General features: G+C 39.2%; 1 protein-coding gene across 4 annotated transcripts in view; it reads right to left on the bottom strand.

The window, feature by feature from the left end:
- NBAS (NBAS subunit of NRZ tethering complex) overlaps nucleotides 1-16,279 on the bottom strand; it is a 316,898-nt gene that overhangs the window by 285,167 nt on the left and 15,452 nt on the right. For all 4 annotated transcript variants that reach the window (XR_006608058.1, XR_006608057.1, XM_004745820.3 and 1 more), the window contains exons 7-9: nucleotides 7,265-7,398; nucleotides 5,023-5,156; nucleotides 3,464-3,562 (exon numbers count right to left, since the gene is read on the bottom strand). Coding sequence is in view for 2 of the 4 variants with exons in the window: in XM_004745820.3 (XP_004745877.1) it covers nucleotides 3,464-3,562; nucleotides 5,023-5,156; nucleotides 7,265-7,398 (367 nt within the window). In the remaining 2 variants the exon portion in view is untranslated. The remainder of the gene's footprint in view (nucleotides 1-3,463; nucleotides 3,563-5,022; nucleotides 5,157-7,264; nucleotides 7,399-16,279) is intronic.

The raw sequence follows: 16,279 nt of genomic DNA, 5'->3' as shown, positions 1-16,279 counted from the left end.
CCTCAGGGAATTACATAAGCTCACCAAAACAGCAAAATAAACCAAAGAAACACAGGTCCCAGGAAACAGGTGATGCAACAAAAAATATGAAAGCAATCCTCAGGATGGTAAAGTGAATTCTTAGAGGAGTTCTTAAGGAAATAGCTGTGCGGCAGAGGCAAACCCACATCACAGCAGGTCAGAAAGTTCTGAGAAAGACTCCAGGAAGACGAAACTTACAGAATATCTAACATATATGGTGTAGGATCTACACCAACGGGAGTGAGTTCACCATTAAATCTATAATAAGCATATTTAAAAACTTTGCAAACTAAGAAAGGAAGGGAGGAAGGAAGGAGAAAGAGAAGGAATTTAACTACAAGAATATACACAGGCAAGAAGTTACCAGATAGGCCTTACTTTAGCCAACAAAGCCCCTCCAAGATTTAGCCTGGTTGTATCTCAGGGACATCTATAGATTACTCTACTTAGTCGGCTTCAGCCAAAATGGCCTCCTTGCGGTTTCTAGAAAATGGCAGGTACGCTCCCAACTCATTTTGCTTTCACTATTCTTTCTGCACAGAACACTCTTCCTTCAGATATCCAAGTAATGAATATCCTCACCTCTTGCAAGCCTCTGCACAGATGTTACTTTCCCAGTGAGGGTAACCTGTCTACCCTAGTTAAAATTACAACCCATAGGGCGCCTGGGTATCTCAGTAGGTTAAAACCTCTGCCTTCAGCTCAGGTCATAATCTCAGGATCCTGGGATTGAGCCCTGCATTGGGTTCGTTGCTCAGCAGGGAGCCTGCTTCCCTCCCTCTCTCTGCCTGCCTCTGCCTACTTGCGATCTCTGTTAAATAAAAAATTACAAAAAATAAAAAATTTTTTTAAAATAAAAAATTAAAAAAAAAAATTACAACCCATAATCTACTCACCACCCTGCCACTGCCTTCTACCCTCTGTTCATTTTTCCCCACAGCACTTCAACCAAGCATCTAGAACAGCATGTGGCACAGAGCAGGAAATGAATAAATGTTTACTGAATGAATGAATTAATGACTAAGAATGAAAAGGCAATCACGCAATACTACAGAAGGTTCTTGTCTCATCTGTGAAGAGCATCTACATGACCATAATATTTACCCTACAAAATCACAACTGAACAGGTGAACAAGAGAAGGCTAGGTTTGTGTATGTGAGGACAGAGTAAGAAGACAGAACATCTTCCATGAAGAGACATTAAGAGGTAATGGGTAAAACAGAGAAATCAAGAAGCAACAACATAAGCATTTTATTTTTATGTATGAAAACAACAGATGGTATCAAATAAAACAGCCAAACAAAGTAGCTCAAAGTAGTTATCTCTAGAAAGAAATTAGGTGAAAAGGTCAGTTTTTAAGATTATTTAACAGCCAAAACTAAAGACAGATCTAACTCAAAAAAGGTAAATTTTTTAAAAAGTCATGTTGATGGATGGAACTAGAGCATATCATGCTTAGCGAAATAAGTCAAGCAGAGAAAGACAACTATCATATGATCTCCCTGATATGAGGAAGTGGTGATGCAACATGGGGGCTTAAGTGGGTAGGAGAAGAATCAATGAAACAAGATGGAATTGAGAGGGAGACAAACCATAAGTGACTCTTAATCTCACAAAACAAACTGAGGGTTGCTGGGGGGAGGGGGGTTGGGAGAAGGGGGTGGGATTATGGACATTGGGGAGGGTATGTGCTTTGGTGAGTGCTGTGAAGTGTGTAAACCTGGTGATTCACAGACCTGTACCCCTGGGGATAAAAATATATGTTTATAAAAAATAAAAAATTTAAAAAAAAATTTTTTTTAAAAGCCATGTTGGAAGAAAATAATACACACAAAATCCAGAATTAACATCCAGATCACATAAAGAATGTCAAGATCATATACTCAGTAAAAATTACGAAATTATATTTTTTAAAAAAACACATTTCATAGATGACAAAACATGAAAGGCCAATAACATAAAAAGCTATCCAACCTCATCAGTAATCAGGGAAATGAAAATTAAAGCCACAATGAGATCTTCTTTTACATCTAACCAGATCAGCAAATATTTAAAAGTCTGATACCAAGAGCACTAATAAGAAACCACAGAAACTTTCATGGCTGATGGAACTGCGCACTAACGGAACCACTCTGAAAAACATGTGCATTACCTCGTAGAGTTGAAGCTGTTCTTACTCAATAATTCACCAATTCCACTTCTGCTTCTATATCCTGCAGAAACTCTTACACACGTGTCAGAGGAATGCATAATCATTTTGGCCGCAGAACTATTTTTATAACCAAAAAACAAAAAAACAAAAAACTGGAAACAAACCAAATTTTTATCCACAGGAGAATGAACAAATATACTGCAGCACATTCATAAAATGAAATATCCTAATGGCAGTGAAAATTGAATGAAGTAGGAAAAACACGCATCAAAAAGCAAGCCTCAAAGCAAGACTTGTGTGTCTTCCATAGGATTCTATTTATATAAAGTCAAACAGCACAACCACATAGGAATAAGTGGTAAAACTAAAAAGAAAGCAAAAGAATGATAAAAACAAAATTCAGGACAGTGGTTATCCCTAGTAGGGAAGGATCAGGGAAGAGCATGAAGAGGACTCTGGTGGGTGTCGGTTCCTTTGCAATATAAAAATTTCATAATCATAAAATTCTGAATAAAAAGGACAGACCTATGACTGAATAGAACATAAAAATTAAGTCTTTTTGATGAAAAATGTATGCAAGTACACAGAGGGTCAGAGAGCTTAAGGACTTACAAACAGACACAGAGTAAGTCTCAAAATTCAGAATTTAAGCTACATTTATCTGATTTACTTGATAGTGTCCCCATTTAGAGAACCAAGAAGTTAGCTTGGTAACTTATAAAATAGATGTAAATTTCACCCTCAAAATAACAAAATGAAATGAAAGAAATCACCAGAAGTAGATGATGCCCAATTTTCAACTAACCCTCAATGCAGGTGGCAGATAATATGCAGAGAAGTGGCCTCTCTGAAGAATGGGCCACAGGTGTAGGGATCAGCTGTGCCATGAGGGAAGCAGCCCTAACCTGCAGAGGAGGCATGCGGACGGAGCCCTCCTCTGCAAGGACACTTCAGAGGCAGCTTTTTGTGAGTTCTCTCAACACGCCAGAGCGCTAGAAGTTAGGTACATACTCATTTCCCAGATGAGGAAAATAAGATTAAAAAAGTGAAGAGAAAAACTTCCTCGGGGAATACTCCCAGTGCCCGAGCGGATCCGAGCTCAGTCAGCCCGACGATCAGAAATGCTCAGAAGACAGCTACCACCGTATCACAGATACTTAAGATAACTATGCACAAGAGGAACAAACGAAGCCAAACTAAGCAGAGTGGACACCGTCTTCTCTCTGAAACTGTGCCAAGACGTCTCCATCCACCTCACACTCCGCCAAGGAGAAGACACGGTTGCTCACCTGTGACCAGGATGGTAAACAGCTGTGTTGATTCCACGAGGATAATGACCACTGAAGCTGAAACAGTGACTCTCTTGATAGCTCTGATTTGTCCCAACACTAAATTTAAGAAGAAAGAACACCAGTAAGACACTGTGAGAGGCCAAAAAATACCCACTACAGTGTCTGTAATGTAGAAGACGCCACCAAACACTGCTGAGAATACAAAACAACTCTGACACGTAATTAGTGGGAATATGAATGATATAAAAACTCTGGGAAAAGGTCTGGAAGTTTCTTTTACAAATAAACTGTATCTACCCTATGATTCAGCAGTTCCACTCAAAGACAGTGGCTCAAGAAAAATGAAAATACATATCCATAAATACTTGTAAAGCATGGTCATAATAGCTTTATTCATAGTGGCCCCAAACTGGAAATCACAAGTCCATCAAAAGAAGAACGACTCAACAAATCATGAATGTTATGGTCTGAATGTTTGTGATCCCCCTGTGGGCTGAAGGTCTGTGTCCCCACAAAATTCATATGTTAAAACCCTAATGCCAGTGTGATGGTACTTAGAGATGGGGTCTTTGGGAAGTAATTAGGTCAGGAGGATGAAGGCCTTATGAAAGGAAATACTGCCCCCAGAAAGGAGGCCAGAGAGCTAGCTAGCTCTCTTTCTACCACGTGAGGGTAAAAAGACAAGTCAGCAGTCCACAAAGAACCCAAAGAGGGTTCTCACCAGAACCCAGCCACGCTGGCACCCAGAACACAGACTTTCATCCTCGGGAAGTGTCAGCAGTAAACTTCCATTGTTGATAAGCGACCCCGTTTTTGGTACTTCATTGTAACCCCTCAAACTTAGACACATGAAATATTCATACAGTGAAATACATTATATTATAATAAAATGGAATAAACTACTGATACATGAAAAATACAAATAAATCTCAAAATATGCTAAGTGAAGGAAGACTCAGACAGGAGACTACATTCTATGAGTCCATTTATGTGAATTACCAGAATAGGCACAACTTATCTAGGATGGTTAAGCTGGGGGGGGTCGGGGGGGGCGGGTAGGTGTACATAGATTTACTAGGTTGGAGCATGAGAGAACTTTCTAGCATGATGGTAATGTGCTGTATCTTTGATAAGGGTTTGAATTGCACAGTATTTGCATTTCCCATAACTCACTGGCTGGCACACTTAAGATTTGTACATTTCACTGTATGCAAATTTTATTTCAAAAGAGAAAACTGTAAATAAACCTTAAACTTTAATTAATGGCATGCATGCTTAAGTATATAAGGATTAACTCTGAAATCCATTAAAAAATAACATTGACTAATGGCTAGACAGAGGGGTGGGCAGTAATGTGAATAGCAAGTATAGTAAAATGCTAATAATGGAATTTAAGTGAAAGTATAGGAGCATTTGCTATAAAATGGTTTCAACCTTCCTGTTATATTTGCAATTTTTTTCCACACTAAAATGCTGAAAGAACAAAATAAAATTTGACCAAGCCAGAGAAAAAACATTATTTCACATAGGAGTTCCCAAATAAAATGTATTTTTACCTTACAAGGTAACTTTTAAGTTCTCCTCGGTAATTGATGACCAGGAGTTCTGCAGACCACTGTGCACTGGCTTTATATTCTAAAAATATCAACCCAGCAATAGCATAGCTCAGATCACCTGGTAAACTTGATGCCTATAAAAGAGGGAGAATTAAGTTACTAAAAAGATACCAGATAGAAGTTAACACATGTATAGTTGAAAGACATCCCAGATGCTGGCCTTTCCAGGTACACATTGAGACAGTCCCAGAACTGCTGTGTGTACTGAAGAATCATGCAGATCAGAGTGCCTAGAACCAGACATCCAACTTTAGACCTGCCCTCCCAACAAAGGCTATAGCCACACAACCCTCTAGATGACAGATTTGCCTAGATAAGAGAATTTCTGTTGAGACTGTGCTTCTCACGGGGGTGGGGAGGGGTAATGCCACCATTCAGCCTCAAAGAATTCTAAGATACTGAGTTTAGATATAAGCTCCCAAATGTTGACTTTCATTGCCAGCAGTAACCAATGCTTTAAAAAAAGCCTTGGGGCACCTGGGTGGCACAGTTGGTTGAGCATCTGACTCTTGGTTTCAGCTCAGGTCTGATCTCAGGGTCATGAGATCTAGCCCCAAGTTGGCTCTGCACTCAGCATGGAGTCTGCTTGTGTTTCTCTCTCCCTCTGCCCACCTCCCCACACTCCTTTTCCTAGGAAGCATACAGCCACATGCTCTCTGTCAAATAAATAAATAAATCTTATTTTTTTAAAAGAGGCATCAATTATTTCCCATTTTCCCATCAGTATCTAAAAGGAAAAGACACTTAAAACATTCACTCAATGGCAACGTTTTTCCATGAACTAAGTATCAGGCTGTATTGCTAAGCACATGAAGGCATGTGCACCTTGGGAAGCACACACATCCTACAGTTTACCACACCGAATGCCTAGACCTCACTATCTAGAACCTCAAAATAAATACTGTGGCCACATGCAGCTATGGAACACTTGATATAGGACAGTCCTAATTGAGACAGACTATAACCATAAAAAGAAACAGGACATTTCAAAGACTTGGTACCAAAGAAAGTAGAATATCTCATTAATAATCTTTACATTGCATATTGAAATAATATTTATGATATACTGGGTTATATAATAAATTCACCTGTTCAACTCTTAATGGAACTTCTAGAAAATTTAACATTACATCGTGATCATATATATTATTCACATTACTTTTCTATCAGACAGCGCTAGTCTAGAAAACAGTGATGCAAACTTGTTAGTTTGGTTCCCCTGGACTTCCGTAATATGAGTCTAACACATTTTTTCAAGTTTTTCCAGTCATTATTTCTGAACAAAAATCATTCTCTATATCACAGGTTCTTATCCCCAGCTTCTCATTAAAAATCAGCTGAAAAATTTGTAAACAATACTAATGCCCAGAGCCCACTCCAATCAATTAAATGAGAATTTCAGTGGGTTGAGCCTAGACAATCAAGTAATTTTTCTGTGGCTTCTCTTTTCTTTACAAAGCTTCCCAACTGATCCTAAGATGCAACCAGAGCTAGCCCTGTGGTTCTACCTGCCTCTGTACCTTGTTCATTCAAGAAAGAAGGATACAAAGTAAAAAGCACTGGATTCCTGAAAGAAACACTTATTAACTGGATTGCCATGGGAAAAGTCATTCAACTGCCTCTCGATTTCAGTTTTCTAAACTGTAAAACCTGGATAATATCTGGCCAATCTATTCAAAGGGTTGCTGTGAATATGAACTAAGAATATATATATACATACATATATATATATATACACACACATACATATATATATATATAGCTCATTAATAAAGTATAAAACATTATACAAATACAAATTATTACCATCATTCATTTTTTCTCCACTCTCCCTTTCAATTCCTATCCCCTTGAGGGTAACAAATCCTAACTCCTCGGAAAGCTTTTCCTACTATGACAGCTCACTGACTACTTTCCCTCACTGGAACTTCCTAGTATTTTTCTGTACCTCTGTTTACCACCATATTTCCATACTGATGGATTACCGCTGATTACTGCATTACAAAATGCGGAGAAAAAAATGTTTTACGTACAGATATCTACTAGATTCTCAGTGTCTTAAGTTCACAACTTATTCAGATTTACAGGTCAATTTCCCCTCTCCTCACATTTGGTCACTCAAGTACCTTCATATATTTTTTTGAATGTCTTTTATGTAATCGGTCTAAGGTTATGCACACACCGGGGCAATAACGAAGAGTTCACTTCCCGTGAGATCAAACACCCTCACTGTTCCTGTGCTTTCAGCATAGGCCAGCAGGGTACAATCATAACTCCATGCCACACGTCTCCACTGGGGTTTCGGGTCTTTTGGAACTAGAATGAAAAGGAAAGAAGTACTTTTAACAATGTGTTATACAGACAGTTTAGTTGCAGTAACTGTAGATGTTAACCAACTATTCAACTATGTTACCTCCTTTCCAAAGGATTTCTAATGTTTCGGTTCAATAGAAAAGAACTCTTTCCAGAAAGCCACTCCTAGTAAGACTGGTAAACATAAACCACAGCAAACTCTGCCCCACTTACTTAAGAAGCAAAGACGACTGACACCAGCGGTCAAATGAATGCTGGACAGGCCCTAGTTGGCAAAAGCTCAGAAGAGCACACCTCAAAATACTTACAAAATTACAGATCAAGAGTATAGAGAGTGTGGGCAGAAAATAATTCCAATTAAATGAGTTCAGCTCCTCCAACAGCAAAAAATGAACATTTCAACTGTTATCTTTCAAATACATCAAATATAGGTAACTAAGACATACGACGCAGGGTTATACAAACACAGCATTGGAGAAGTATGTAGATATACACACATATTATACATCAACATGTGGATTAGGTGAATCAAGTACTATCCCTAATCAGTCCCACAAGTCTAATATTTTAATAATCAACCTTAATAATTCAACACCTTTTTTCTGCTCTGAATTTTTCAGTACAATAATGAAGAGAAAGGCTGTCAGCAGTTTAAAAATAAAGGGGGGGGCTGTGAAACTCTAAACTCTGTTAAATTCATTAGAGGTTTCTGAGGACTTGCTCGCTTCAGTGTCCCCGCATTAGAATCCCAGAACTGAGGAGACCAGTAGAGCCAGTGACCTCCCTTTACCAGCAGGGAATCCAGATGATCAGGGGACTAACATGGGGACATCCAGAATTGAGAGTCGAGAGCAAAGAAAGCCCAGAACTCACATGTCCCGCCTTCCCAAACGGTGAGCATCTCACTACCACATGTTGCCTCTCAGTCCGAGTTTGGACTGAGCCTCAGGCCTGCCCCAGAAGGTTCCTGAGATCCAGCTAATAAGCCACCAACAAATAAGCAAACCTGGCAAATAAGCAAACCATGCATACTGGGGTCTGTCTTTCACCCACATGCTGCCTCTGCCTAGAATGTTCTTCCTCAGTACTCCGCAAAGCGTTCACTTTTGTTACAACCACCTGTGGTAACAAATGGTTCCCTCCTCCTTCCTTGGCACTCTTCAAAACTGACTGCTCTCCTCTCTGAGCCCAAATAGGCTGTGCAAAATTCTTTATCACACCACATTCTGTTGTTCACAGGACTACTTCCCCCACGAGCCGCTGAGCTCCATGAAATCCACCGACACTGTCCTATTCCACACTGCCATGCTAGAACCCGGAATGGAAAGTGATTAGTGTTTCACTAATGAATGAAGACTAACGCTTTCAGGAAAATCTATGCTAACAGGGCAAGGTAATGGTAAGAGGTTACCATCTCCCAGGGACTACCAATTAAACATGAATTACATAACTGGTCTTCTCCCCACCTAGAAGAGGTACTTTAGAATTCAGACTTTTCTCTTATATCTGTAATACACATAATAAATGTTTTTGTATGGGAGGAAAGTGTGCCAGACATCAAGGAGTTTCTTTATACCAAATAAATCCAAGTAAATACCAAATCCAAGTGAATACCAAATCCAAGTAAATACCAAAAAAATTCCAAGAGGGCCCCTTAGGACACAGTAAGGTCTAGTGGATATATTAAAGACTAACAAAACACTACACACGTTTTAGAAAAACAATGTTTTTAATGGGAATAAAATGAGGGAAAAGATCAGTTCTCCATCTTTATAAAGCTTCAAAAAAAAAAAAATCAAGCTTGGAAGTAAACAAAGGCACAAAATGATAAACAATACAGGAAAACAAGACCTGCCTGCCCATAGATGCTACACACACACCAGAGGGGATAATTTAATGCCCTGAAATATATTCATGTGCTAAAGACACACAGAAACATTTTTCCATTATTACTGTTTTACCTGAGATAACAGGTTTTTTCCTCTTATCTCATTTTGATAGGATAAACAGATTTATGTACCACATTCTTTATCTAAAATAAGTTTCATCTGAAAGGGATTTCTTTTTACTATTACTTCTAGTTATAACCAGTAGCACCAGAAAAATCAGCATGAGTTTTGACCCAGATAAAGACAGGTTTTTCATTACAAAGTAAGATTTCACATAACAATGTAAAAACACGGTTTTTATCACCGGACTTTTCCAGCTGTGTGGTTTTGGAGAGGAATGAACGGTCTAGATTTGTACAAAGCCAGTGCCAATGGGGTCAACTGAAAAGTATTCAGAAAGGCTATGGGCAAACTGAGCCTGCCCTCTGACACCTGCCACGTTCACAGTGAAACCGCTTCTTCTCACTCCCGTCTTGCACCGGCTGTGGCCCCTTGAACCCGCCCAGTTGCCGAGATCTTTCTCACCTTGTACTTATTTATCTGTGCTGTGTTCTCAGCCTGGAGCCCCTTTCCCTTTCCTGGCTCCTTTCCATCTCCCAGGTCTCAACTTTTTCAAGATTTTTTTCAATTTCTCAAATCTCTCCGTGATACATACCACTTCCACGGGAAGCATCTCTGACCATGCTGCCTAAGCAGCCTCAAGGCCCCATTATCTCCGCTATCAGATGAGTTCAAGGCGCCATTATCTCTGCTATCCGCTATCCGGTGAGTTCAAGGCCCCGTTATCTCCGCTATCTGGTGAATTCAAGGCCCTGTTATCTCCGCTATCCCTGTGAGTTCAAGGCCCCGTTATCTCCACTATCCTTCACATCTCTTAGTCCCATTACACGTGTGTGTGTCTACTTTTATCAACTATTCATTGAACTATAAATTCCAAAATGCCAGGTGCTGGGCCCATTCCGTTCCCTACCTGCATCCCCAGTACCCAGCACTCTAGAGGTAGCATCAGGCGCTCAAGTGCTAACGGAAGACATTCTACTCCGGTTCACCCACCCAGACTGGAAAGGGAAATGGAGAAAGATGAAGAAGCAAGGAACACTGGGTCCCATTCTTGGTGCTGCCATAAAATGAATGCATGCGACCCTGGGGAGATCATGGAGGTGCAGCTCCCTCATTTGCAAAATGAAGGGCTGAGTGTACAATCTGGTCCAGTGAGCGAAAGCCAACAAGTGCAGCTATAAAAGCTTGCTGAGAGGCTAAATATTTGAATGTTTGAAATAAAAGTGTCAGTAAAGACATGAGAAAAGTGGTTACAATCCTGCAATGAGAAAGGTCTAACCACAAAGAGAAACCCTGAAATTATATGGGGGGAAAAAAGCGACAAATATAGTTATAAAAACAAACAAACAAATAAAAATCCGTAACAAATTTAAAAGAAAATCAATTGGCTGAAAATATTTGCAACATGATGCGTATCAGATGATAAAGAGTTAACATTCATACTATCACACCAATAAGAAAAAGTCAAGTAATCCAAGAGAAATATAGGCAAAGGATATGCTCTAACAATTCACAAAAAAACCCCATAAAAATAGCCACTTAACATATGCTCTACCTAATAACTAAAAATATGCAAATTGAAAATGAGATCTTTTTCTTCCTTTGCCTGTGAACATAATATTTTTTAAATAGGTAACATATGGTGCTGACAGTGGAGAAAAGAAATGGCTTCCATCATTACCTTTTTCATAGCTGTACAAATAGGTGTAACTTTCTGGAAAGAACTGCAGCAGTAGCTATTTTGAATACTATAGCTGGAGACAAACAGGATGTCTTTTCCAGTGTTGGAGGAGGAGGATAGGGGCAAAGATGGGTAAGAGAAAGAGGAAGAAGAGAGCCACTATAAACAACCTAAATTTCTATCAAGAAGGGAATAAAAAACATGTGGTTCACATTGTTACAATGGAATCCTGTGGTTACATTTGAAAGACTGATACCCATCTGCACATACAGACTAGGAAAGACAGTGCAGTCGGAGGGCGAGCAGGCTGGAGAACAAGCTGTACGAGATGATCTTGTTTTGTTAAAGAAAAAAGTCAACCCACATACATATAGGTTTATATAAGTATGGAAAATTTTATATTAAGTGATTAAGTTCCTATGAAAAATTCAAATTGAAACTTGATTTTTACTTTTTCTACTTCCGTATTGTTTGAATTTGTTACACACATGTACTGCTTTTGTCATTTAAAGAAACAACAGCAGGGTAAGTAGTTTCAGATTAGATCTTGCACCATAAAAGAAAAGCAGGTCAAAATAACTATTTTCTTGCTATACAACAGGCAGTGCAAGACTGTGATCACTGTGAGAAGCTATTCTCAGCCAGTAGGCACCTTCAGGACCATGGGGCATGAAAAGGGACCTCCAACAGCACATGCAGTCTCAGTGAACACAGCAGATAAAGGATGGAGTTTAGAGCTACTAAACTAAATATAATCTGCAAGGCAGCATTCCACAGAGGAGTAAGGCAGAGAAGGAGCTATAAAATCTGCAGAGATGAACACTAGGTCTTCAGACACACACACACACACACACACACACACACTCTCTCTCTCTCTCTCTCTCTCTCTCTCTCTTTCTCTCTCTCTGCAGGGCCAAGAATAGGAAGACTATTGGGAAAAAACAACTGCCTGAGCTTGGAGAAGATTTGGAAATGTTACAATTCCAACCCATCAGAGTGGAGAGATGTCAGTGAACACTCAGAATTCTCATAAGAGATCCCAGAAAGACCACACCTTAAAGGAGGACTAATCTAACCCCAAAGTAAAAGCTATTAACTATATCCACTAACACTTAAAAAGAAGCCTTAAAAGATTAATCTGATCCACAAAAAAAAAAAAAAAAAAAAAAAGAACCACATCCCAGAACAAAACTCAATACTCTATTAGGGAAGATAACAAAACTTAGTAATTCAGCTCCATAATGTTGAGCATATAAAATGTTAGAAAAAAAATTAAAATAGTAAAAAAAATAAAATAAAAAAGGGGTGCCTAGGTGTCTCAGCCAGTTAGACATCTAAGCCTTGATCTCAGCTCAGATGTTGAACTCAGGGTCATGAGTTCAAGCCCCGTGTTGGTTTCCAGGTATGTATGTATGTAGGTAGGCATGTAGCCTACCTAAAAAAAAAAAAATTTTTTTTAATAAAAAATAAATAAGTTAAAAGCACTGGGTGTTATATGCAACTGATGAATCACTAAATTCTACCCCGGGAACTAATAATATGGTATGTGTTAACTAAATTGAATTTAAATAAAGCATTTTTTAAAATATAATAAATTGATCACAAATAAAAATATATAATTAAAAATAAATTTAAAAATAAGGTGTTAGCTATATGAGGCAGGAAAATATCCATGAATATGAGAAAACTAAACCAATAGAATCACACCCAGAAATGATACAAATTAAGGAATAAGCAGACAAGGGCTTCAAAACAGCTATTAAAGTATTTGGGAATTCAAAGGAAAACATAAACAAAAGGAACATACAGAGAATCTCAACAAAAATATGATGGAAACTACAAAATATCAAGCCAATTTTAGAAATACAAAAATATACAAGACAGTATCTGAGCGTAGGCTGTGATGGGGCCCACTGGGCCACCAATGGGCTGACGGGATCTCAGCATACTTACAACAGGCAAGCTGCTCCTTAGCACTGGAAGCTCTGGTTTATGGGATCTCAAAATCAGAAATATGGAAAAAATCTCTTAACACAGTACAGCCCAAAAAAAAAAAATCTAACTTCTAATCCCATATGCTATTACTTAGGCCCCTATTCAAGGCAGAAAGAGAAGGCTAATATTTATGGCCTGGAAAACAGAGCCAAAACAAGTTGCAACCCCATTTAAAACATTCTCAAATGGCATTAATTTTATAAAGCAATAATTGAAAAATATCAAAGTGGAACTAAAGAGTTCCTATTTTGGTTTGCAGACTCTGCAATCCGTAGTTTCAAAAAATGCATTAGCAACAATCTAGCTCCTTCTCTCCAAGCACACACAGGAAATATCATTTGGCATATGAGAGTTATTCCCATAAAGATGAGTCAGATAATAAGCAAATGATCATTACCTCAAATTATATGAAATGGAAAGAAGCCATTAATGCAGCATTAAGGTCATAAATTCACACATTTGGAAGCCAACAAAATAAAACATTAGTTCTCAAAGCATTATTATCCCATCCATGCTGCCACATTAACTGTACACACTAAAACCTCTAACAAATATATTATAATTTGTGTGAAATACAGAGGGTTAAGCTTCCCATTTTCGTGTTAACTTGCAGATCTCTCAGTTTACACACTGGCTAAGAGTGAGTGTCTAAAGTCACAACTGAAAAGGGCCCTGCAGGTCTGAATCACTCCAACATTCTGAACAGGCTTCTCAACAGCTCACCACAGGTTCCCCAAGCCTCCACCCAACAAAAGCACGGCACTGGGAAAAAGGTAATTAAATACCTATTCCTAAATTATTCTTCTGGGAACTTCTTGATCCTTACACATTACGTAAACTGGATCTGGTCTACTTTCATAAGCACTGGTGAGGAGGTAACTGAAAGCAAATTCAGAAGATGCTAGAGCTTGCACAAACACTGCTCTCCTAGTATTCTCAACAGAATACTACGCAAACAGAACCCCTTCTCTATTCTTTGTGGTATGTATACACATTTGTGTGCATAAGGAATAAAAACCCTGAATATTATGACAATTATCCATTTTATATACATATATACAAATTTTTATAAATATACATACAGTCATAAATTTCTAGAATTAACTCACAGGAATAGGCGAATATACTTTGTTCATACATAAACTCATAAAAGTCACTGTAATAGTTCCCAAGTGCCATTATCCACTTGACAGCATCAGGAACTGGGTGACTACTCTGTAAGACAGCACAATGGGCATCGGGAACAAAAAAAGTTGAGTAAGATGGGAGCCCTGCCTTCAGAGAATTTTCAATCTAATGGGCAATCAGACAAGCAAATCAACAATTAGGGGAAAAAACGATTAGCTTGAGCGTAGTGATGCATGCACAAACCAGTCCTAGGAAAACATTAAGAAGGATGTCCAAATGATGAGGAAGCGGGCAGGAAGGGAAGGTTTCCCAGGAGAGTGGATGCCTGAACTAAAATACGCGAGACTCATTAATTAAATAGAAAAGCAGAGCTTCCAGGCAAAAGGAACCATCTGTACCAAGGCATGAAAAGCACGATGGGGCTGGGAAAGCACGAGCTGCTTTGTACTAGAACACGAGCTGTACGGCAGGAGGATCTTAAGGGACAGACTGACTGAAAGGTCAGAAAAAATGAATAGTATTCTACAGTCAATGGGGAACAACTGAAGATTTTAGGCAGAACAGGACTAGTAGCGGCGGCGGTAAAGCTTAAAGTCTCCTACGTACTTAGTATGTGTCAGACGTTATCCTAAGAGTTTTACATATATTAGTTTATGTTATTTTTGTCCGCAAGTCAGTCTATAACATTGTGCCATTCATGACAGGTAACTGAGGCTCAGAGAGTAAGGCAGCTTGTCCAGGGTCACACTTCTAGAAAGCAGGAAGCCAGATCTGAAGGATAACCGAATGGAATTCCCATTTAACAGCAATCAGTTTGGCAAGCGGTGTGAAGTGTGGATCAGTGAGAGGCAAACAGAAGAAAACCCGGTCAGGAGACTGTTGCAGGGGGGACAACTTTTTAAAAATGTTAAAAGCCTGAGCTAGGGCTGTGATGGCGGAAGCAGAGCCCGGAGACATCTTCACAGGTTCCCAGGGCTTGAAGTTCCGCAAAGGCAATGCTTCCCCACTGTGTCCGTACAGCTGCAGTGAAGTATTTCTGTCTTCCCCGACACACTGCAAACCCTTAAGTCAAGGTCGCCTGTAGCTTACTCCTCATTTTATACACAGCACCTAGGAGTGCCTGGCACATGGCAGGAGCTTAATATTTGTCAAAGAAAGAAAAAAGAGAAGGAAAAAGAATGAGAAAATGTGTTGACTTCTGGCCTGACACGGACAATGGTATCACTGACAATCCAGGGGACAGAGCCAAGAAACAGATTACCAGAAGTCAATTTATATAAACAAAAGGCAGTTTTATATTTGTTTTTTGTTTATTTGTTTGTTTTGGTTTTTTTTTAAAGATTTTATTTATTTATTTGAGAGAGAGACAGTGAGAGCATGAGCGAGGAGAAGGTCAGAGGGAGAAGCAGACTCCCCATGGAGAGCCCAATGTGGGACTCGATCCCAGGACTCCGGGATCATGACCTGAGCCGAAGGCAGTCATCCAACCAACTGAGCCACCCAGGCGTCCCTTATATTTGTTTTTAAGTTACAATTCATACTGTGCAACATACAGACAACTCCATGAAAACGATTACTATCTTATCAAATAGCAGCTGTGGAATTACAGAAGTACAGCAATTCTGACATACTAATAGAATACCACCACTCATAAGAAAACCGAAAACATCTTTCGCACATCTGATCTGTAATTTTCTGAACACATGTGGATGAACAAAAATGAGAAAGATGAGAGGGAAACTTGCCCTGAGCCACACTCACTAATGGCACATCTGACAAGGAGCTTAAGACCACCACTGCCACAGAGAAGTTGGGGAAATCCTCTGTATTAGGATCATTTTATGGATTTCAGAACTATCCATGTCTTCCTTCTCCTTGCTCTTTCACTGTCAAGGATTTATCATCTTAGCCTCACGCTACCTTGGAGATAAAATACGCACACTACGTTCTTCCAGTTAAATGACAAAATGCACATAAAACACGGTGTCTGGCACACAATAAGGACACTCCAAATGTTTGTCATCATCACAACAACCACGATTACCATCATTAGGATTCCTACAACTAGGACACTGTTAAACTGACCCAAGGTCAGACAGATGGAACTGCAGGTCCCTACGTAAAACACAGA

This window comes from Mustela putorius, unplaced genomic scaffold (genome assembly GCF_011764305.1).
Source record: "Mustela putorius furo isolate JIRA1106 unplaced genomic scaffold, ASM1176430v1.1 tig00000813_pilon_pilon_pilon, whole genome shotgun sequence".
Classification (NCBI taxonomy): Eukaryota; Metazoa; Chordata; class Mammalia; order Carnivora; family Mustelidae; genus Mustela; species Mustela putorius.
Note: the sequence above shows the minus strand (reverse complement) of the source record. Positions and strands in the feature narration are given on the sequence as shown.